Consider the following 8,156-nt stretch of genomic DNA (forward strand, 5'->3'; position numbering starts at 1 on the left):
CAGATATTTAATTGTATGTATTTGAATAAATCAATATTGCAAAACATTGCAGGCAATTTTCCCAGGTCGGACAGCGAATCGCATATTTTATATTCTGTGGCATTGCCATTGTAACTGTATGTCTAATTTATCAGTCAGATTGTGTGCAATATGTACTGTGCCATCACACAAGTCACTACTTACAGGCAATGCATGCTTATCTTAACTGCAGCTTGATTGTAGTGAAAACTGCTAGTTTTGAACAAGTGCTGATGATATTAATGTCCTGGACATTGATCATGGGGAGTTGACTTGGAATTGAAAAGCTGACGTGTCCTGTGGTGTGACACGCTAAAATTATTTTGGACAGCATAAGTCTGTAGCATTTTGCTAATTTATTTATAATTTATTATTATGCATGCAGCATTTACAACACTAATTCAGAGAGTACATGGAATATTTATACCTTTAAAAATGAATGTCACCCCATTTAAAATGTAGTGAGGCAAAATGTGATTACAAAAGTTAAAAAAAAAGACAAATAATTAGTGGACAGATACAGAACTTGAGGCATTTTTTCTTTAAACATTCAGCCATAAGAAAGTCAAAGGGCACCTTATTGAACTGTTTCATGCAGTGTCGACGGTTAATGGTAGATGTGAAATGTGAGTAGTGCAGCTCCTCACACAAAAATATAAACCGACTTGTTAAACGAATAATTCCAGTTTTAACAAACACATAACTAGAGAAAACATTTCTCGCTTAAAGCAGCACTATGTAACTTTTGGCGCTCTAGCGGTTAATAAACAGAACTGCACACATCCCGCGGAAGAACATTCCAACCGGAGCTACTTCTCTAAGTTTATGTCTATGGCGATTCACGCAGGTATGTGTTACTCCGCAGCGGTGACGACCCGACCAGGCTACAATAGTCCAAATATAAGTACTTATAAGTGTACCGTAGTGATTCGGAATAAGACAAAAACGCGGTTTGGAAGATGAATTCATGATGTACTCGCTCATTATATACATTTTGCAAATTTTGAACACAGAAAAAGTTACATAGTGCTGCTTTAAGGAGCACAGACTACATACAAAACCTTAATAAAAACAACTATATTTGCTAGCATCTCCAGCAGTGACCTGACCAATAAAATATACTTCATTTAAATACTGCATCCTACAAATCCTTGTCATTTTGTTGTGATGTGACACACAAATACATTTCTATAAAAATATTACATCACTAGCTTGAACTTTGTGCAATATCCCACAAGAGTAGCATTCTTATTAAGAATATGTGCAAGACAAAAATAATTCATTGTCATTTAAATCCTCTCATTAAGTGCATTCCTTTTAAGCCACAATCTGCAAAACTTACTTGTTATAACATATAAACTGTTCCTCTATCTGTGTCAAATCTCTGTCCCACTGATTCCCTGAAAAAGGCTTTTCTTCTTTCCGATAACTGACTACAGTCTATGTTGTAATAGTTATGATTGTGAAAATGCATTGTCGCAAACAACACTGTATTGCAACACAAACTGTATGGAGGTTATCATCATTTGCACAACCCACGTTGTGACCAACTTAACAGATAACATTCAGTTCATGGAGAGGATCTCTTTTGTTCAGTCTTCAATAAGGCATCATCATTTAAAATAACTAAGAATATTTAAGTCATAAATATATATATATATCATGATGATAAATGATTCATTGTAGTCATAGCAGTGGTGATATGTCATGCAAGGAGCTGATAGGAAATGTAGATCCATCACCGATAAAGCAAGCAGAAGGTGGGGAGTGGGAGAATCTAAAAGCAAAGTTTCATTTTCATGCAGGATTTTGGAAATTCCCCCATCTCATTCAGAAGCGGAAACAGTCATTAACTTCATCTGGGCAGTCAAAGTTGATTCCTTCACACAAGGAGTCCTCAAAAAATAGGAAAAAAATGTCAAGATAAAGTTAAACTTCAACATAAAGAGTATTAGGATCTTTAAGTTCTATCATATATACTAGAATACTTCATAAGAAACTACCTAAATCACTTCACATTTTCAATTAAAAACAATTCAAAATATTTTTTTAAAGATTAAATAACATTCAATTAAATAAAAAAATCTATTTTTTTAACATGCCCTCTCTTTGAACTCTGTGATCACTTGATGAAGGCACTGTATAAAACTGCATTCGAAAGGTAGACTTGACTAAATAGCTGTTCGACTTCAAATCGATATGCTTATCCTGGTTTTATATGCTTGCAGTATATAAATAATACTTTCACTTAGTGTAACAATTAATTAAAACTTTTGCAAGAGTAAATAGGTTTCTCTGCAAAGATATAATATTACAATCCTAGGACAACTGGAAAACTTGCATCTGAAGTGTCCTGAGTATATGCATAATTCAGTCACTCATCGCAATTAAGCCACGATATACACATAAATAAAACATCTGATTTAAACTTCCAATGTAAATGCAAGTTCTAACTGAGAATCATCATACAATCAAAACAGCACATGGTTTGTGACATCACATCCACTGAAAACAACTTTCTAAAAATGCAATGGGGTGAAAAAGCTTTACTCACAGATGACTACCAACCACATGAGACTGTGGAAATAGAGAGAGGAGGATGAAGGGGAGGGGAGGAAGAAAGAGGGGAGACAAATATGGAGAAGAGAACTGAAGCCCAAGGACAAATTGGCATGTTCAGAGTAAAACATGGACATAGAATATTCATTACTGAAGCACATCACTTTGAAGAGATTTACCCAAAAATTGTTATCATTTACTCACCATCATGTCATTCCAAACCATAAGACTTTTGTTCTTCTGCAGAACACAAAAGGAGATGTTATGCTGCTAGTTTCTATACAATAAAAGCTAATGGTGACCAGGGTCAGACTCCTGTTTAGTAAGCATGGTAATTTCACTGGAAATAGATCTTACAAATCCCAAATTGAGAATTAAGATGGGAAGTTTCTATAATACAGCCCCAATTGTTATTGAATTTCTTCTTTGTAACAGATTTGGAGAAATTTAGCATTACATCACTTGTCCATCAACTTGTCCATTAATTCATCAATCCATTTATTGGATTGATGGATGTTTCTTCTGACCAAAATACGATTCCATTGGAAAAAGTCCCCTATTGTCCTCTCACATCAAAATCCATCTACATCAGGGGTGGGCAAACTAGGCCCTTCCAGGTCACTTTCCTTCAGAGTTTAGATCCAACTCTAATCAAACACACCTGCACCAGCTAATCATTGTCTTCAAGACTACTAGAAAGCTACAGGCAGGTGAGTTTTATCAAGGTTGGATCAAATCTCTGAAGGAAAGTGGCCTGGAAGGGCCAAGTTGGCCCATCACTGATCTACATATTTGTTTAGAACTGTTTTGGTTTGTTTTCGTTCGTAAACGGTGCTTGATCTGTGCATATTTCTCTCCTGATTCAGACAAGACAATATTTTAACTGAAGAACGCAATATTATTGATAGAGGACTTATATTTATCCGGAAACAAAGGTTTGAAGTTAAAAACATCTTACTGATGGGCGCAGCTTTTCATTTCACAAGACGTTCACTGATGGACTGGAGTTGTGTCTTGTATTTATGAATTACTCTGATGTTTTTATCAGTTGTTTGTACTCTCATTCTGATGGCACCCATTCACTGCAGAGAATCCATTGGTGAGCAAGTGATGTAATGCTAAATTTCTCCAAATCAGTTCCGATGAAGAAACAAACTCATCTACATCTTGGATGGCCTGAGGCTGAGCAAATTTTAAGCACATTTTCATTTTTGGGTGAATTATTCCTTTAAATATTTCTAGCCATTTTTGGTCACCATTCACTTTCATTGTATGGAAAAAGAGCAGATAAAATAGTTTTTTATGTTCCACGGAAGCACCCATGAGTTTAAGTAAATGTTGACACACGTTTCATTTTGGGGTGCACATGAAATAAACTGGCAACAAGAAAATAATTCACTGATTTTGATCTGGTCTTAGGGAGAAATCAAGAAGGAAAACAATTAGATTTGCACATGTTGTTCTAAATACAAGTAAGATAATGCCAATTAGTTAGCTGGTAAGTTATGAACTGTGGTGAGCACCCATACAGAATAACAAAAAATAATCCCAAAATGAACAAAAAGTTAGCAAAGATCATGCACTTACAAAAGAAAAAAAAAAAAGAACGAGACTGCCAAACTGAACTCACTCATGCAGTTAGCACAATCGTTACTGGGTGTGACATTCAGGGGTGATTCAGAACACCAGGGTGAGGGGTGGGTTAGTGTGTACAACACCGGGTAAGTCGAGTCCATTTAATGTTACAGGGCTTTAGGTTCTGACACTAACTTGGCTTTGCTGAAGCAGCAGCGCCCCGTGGTGCATCAGGGTGGTGGGGGAGGGGGTGAGGGGCAGCCAGGGCCAGTTGCCAGCGCTGTAGAGGCGGGGCCGCTTAACCTGGTCATGACTGGAGAGGGGGGTGTAACTATTCCGCCTTAGCAGAGGGGCGGAGTCTCGTCTGACTTTCCTCTGGTTTGAGATGGGAGAGACTGGGTGGGTTAAAAGAGAGACTGCCTACACACACACATCTCAATAGCGAACAAGACACTTCAGTCTTCAGTCTCCACAAAACAATCAAATGACATGTTAGCTGCAGGTATTCCTAAAGATAATCCACATTTATGCATATACAGACTAAAAAGTATAATACATTACTCCAGGTTAACATTATAAAATATCAAACATGTCAATGCAGTGATGAAGAACACATCACTAAAACACAATGTTGTTCAATGGAGCGTTCAACTCACTAATAAGCATAACTCACAACACAAATCCAGTTACAGTACAACCACAGGCTGCTGGCACATCTTAACTATAATTAACACACAAACCTGTATATCACAACTTTACAAATATTATTGCAAAGCAACAACATTTAGAGGGGAGGGTTGAACCTGACTGATGAGTTGAATAAGCACAAGAGGAAGATGATTTATGTCTAATCAAACCTTTTGTGATGATAAAAAAGTGATGCACTTAGAATCAGTGTTATTTTAGTATTATTTATATACTATTATAGTATCACTAACATTTTAGATTTTTAAAAATATTTTCAGTTTTTAATTTGATTTTAGAATATGTAGTTTTGCTATGTGCTTTTGTCATTTTATTAGTTTATATGTTAATATATAGTTCATATAGTTACATTTTATCTCAGTTTTAGTCATTTTAGAACTTTGACTTGCCAATGCAACATTTCTAATTGTAATATTAATTACACCACATTTGAAAGTGACTGCCTTTCTAGATGTACAATATTGAAGTAAATGATTCTATGACACTACTATCATATTGTAATGTATAATTGCATTTAACATTTATTGCAAATTTGTAAGCAAATTTACATTCAAATTAGGGCTGCACGATAAATCGCATGCGATATTTAACGCACATCTCGTCAGAAAGCAAATGTATTTATTTTTTTTACAAACTAAGGTTAGAGTCAAAATTATTTTCTTTGGTAACTGGCATGTCATGCTGTTAATAGAGCTTAAGTTGTATTGAACCCAAAAAGCTGCTTTAATCAGGGGGTTCTCTGAGAAAACCAACAGGCAGCACAGACATCAACATGCAGTGATGAAATTGCAATTCCAGATCAAAACAAAACCTATAAGATATCAAAAGCTCTACCACAGGAAAACATAGCATGCTTGTGAAGTTTCAAAAACATTATTGAAAAAAGATACAAATCCATGAGCTTAATGTGGCACCAATTATTTTAAAATGAATATTTAACCCTCTACCGCATGGTGTAGCCATATGGCAACATACTCTTTGTGTTAATCTTCCATTAATATTTCATACTGCAAGAGAGAACACCACAGAGACAAATGAGGACTCACCAGTGGTCGGTCCCGATGTGTATTCACTGCCTCCACATTCAGATAAAACATCTCCACTTTGCAACCTAAAACATGAACCAGAATGATCTGTGAGCAGAAGTTGTGCAAGTTTGACAATAAACAAAAGTGAGGAAGCAACTGTCCGACCCACCATAAGCAACAGGAGTGAGCTTCATGACCGTATGAAGGGGACATTTCAAATAGGGGAGATCATCTATGAGAGAAAAGATAAAAAATAAAAACAAGTTTCAGTTGACAGTCTTAAACTTTTCTGTGATGTATTGATCATTATTGTTGCATATTCTGCTCAGTTATCAGTATAGCTGGCTGATTTAGATGAGGTTTTGTTGAAACTGTGAGAATGATCAGCTAGAATGGGCAAAAAACACAACAAAGCAATCAGTAATGTTTTTTTAATAATTAAAAAAAAACAAAAAACGTTAACGCTACATGAAAACATTTTTCTGGCATATATACATACATTACCTCAATTCAGCCGTGATGCATTAAATTGATAAAAAGTGACATTTTTGAGGCCAGTGTAAATGTTGGAAGGGTAAGTAAAAATATGCTGGCCAGCAGAAAATAACATTTGTTGATTTTAGTATTTTTTTTCTCAAGTGAAAGTGCATCTTGCCTGCACTCTTGTCCAAGAAATAGGCTAGTAGGCAGCGCATAACTGCCTGGTGGCAGATGACCAGTACATTGCCTTGTCTCTCAAGCTCCATAATCACAGGCTCCAGTCGCTGAACCAGGTCCTGATACGACTACAAGAAGAGAGAGCCTTTTAAAATAGTCAGACCTTCCCACAAGAACACAGATAGCAACAAAAACCAGAAAACCTGCAGAACTACAGAGAGTGAGAAGCAACAAACTCTGAAGAACTGCAACAAAGTGATACGCTCATCACGTGCTGTACCTCTCCTCCTGGATATCTGTAGTGGTATTTGTCCTGATCCCTTAAAAAAAACTCTTCTGGGAATGTGTTCAGGATCATTTCATAGGTCATCTCCTCACATAAACCCTGTGTCAGAGCAATAAACACTGATAAATGAACATATAATAAGCCCCACTTTATATTAAGTGGCCTTAACTACTATGTACTTACATCAAAAATTAAGTACAATGTACTTATTGTGTTCATATTGTATTGCAAAACACTTTTGCTGCTATTGAGGTGGGATACGGGTAAGGTTAGGGACATGTTTGTTGGTATGGGTAGGTTTAAGGGTGGGTTAAGGTGTAAGGGATGGGTCAACTGTGTAATTATAAATGTAATAACAGAAATTAATTACAGATGTAATTACATGCAGGTATTTTTAAAATATAAGTACAATGTAAAAACATGTATGTACACAATAAGTGCATTGTACCAAATTATTAATTTAAATGTAAGTACATAGTTGTTAAGGCCACTTAATATAAAGTGGGTCCATATAATACATATAAAATGCATGTAATCTCCGCTAGAATCGGAGCATACTAACAGCATCTATCTCATTGAGGATTTTCCACTGTTCATATGGAACTCCCAGCTCTTCAGCCGTCTGGATGGTTCTCCTTAACTGGCTGGTCCAAACCTTCAAGTTGGACAGCTTATGCTCCTCAATGAACTCACACAGGGTGCTTGCAAACTACTCTCAAAGGAGAGAGAAAGTCAAGCATCTTCTGATCAATAAACGCTATAAAGACAGCACTAAATAAGTTCAGACCTGTCTCCCTCGGGGAGAGAGTTCAGAATCTCCTCCAATGCGGCGCTGGATGTTGTGCTCGCTCTCTCCGTGCCTGCACAGGTAGATGGAGTGCGAGTGCACATGGATGTTCATGAGGTAGTAGACGATCTTGCTCTGGATGTAGTCCTGAACACGGTTCACCAGGAACCGATGGCCTACATTCATCACTTTAATGAAGGACAAATTTCTAGGAAAAATAAGTGAATGCTATGATCAGGAAAGCCTTTTTCTCTGTATTAGTTGGTGCCTGCTAAGCCATGAAACACTATTATAATACACAATTAAACTTTGGTGTGAAACCCGTTCTGCACCTTTTGTGCAATAGATAACAGTGAATCAAAACAGAGGTTATTTACATATAAATGCCTTATAAATGCCTTAAAAGTAGCCGTTTATCTTCTGGTCATGTGGTCACAGTCATCTTAAATATGTTCTTCGCTTAGGAAACCCTGACTAACATTAAATGTACTGAATTTGACATCATTAATCAAGTTTTTATTCTATTTGACAGTGCCAAATA

The 8,156-nt window shown here is 36.4% G+C and overlaps 1 protein-coding gene across 1 annotated transcript in view; it reads right to left on the reverse strand.

Annotated features, from left to right (window-relative positions):
* Positions 1-1,699: 1,699 nt before the first annotated feature.
* The window catches only part of LOC107696842 (6-phosphofructo-2-kinase/fructose-2,6-bisphosphatase 2), a 19,794-nt gene continuing 13,337 nt past the window's right edge, over positions 1,700-8,156 (reverse strand). Inside the window, 6 exon segments of the mRNA XM_074187045.1 lie at positions 1,700-1,914; positions 4,348-4,527; positions 5,904-5,968; positions 6,055-6,117; positions 6,541-6,670; positions 6,823-6,927. Coding sequence (XP_074043146.1) covers positions 1,849-1,914; positions 4,348-4,527; positions 5,904-5,968; positions 6,055-6,117; positions 6,541-6,670; positions 6,823-6,927 — 609 coding nt within the window. The 3' untranslated portion in view covers positions 1,700-1,848.

The sequence above is a fragment of the Sinocyclocheilus anshuiensis genome, unplaced genomic scaffold (assembly GCF_001515605.1).
Source record: "Sinocyclocheilus anshuiensis isolate Anshui unplaced genomic scaffold, SAMN03320099.WGS_v1.1 scaffold710, whole genome shotgun sequence".
Lineage (NCBI taxonomy): Eukaryota > Metazoa > Chordata > Actinopteri > Cypriniformes > Cyprinidae > Sinocyclocheilus > Sinocyclocheilus anshuiensis.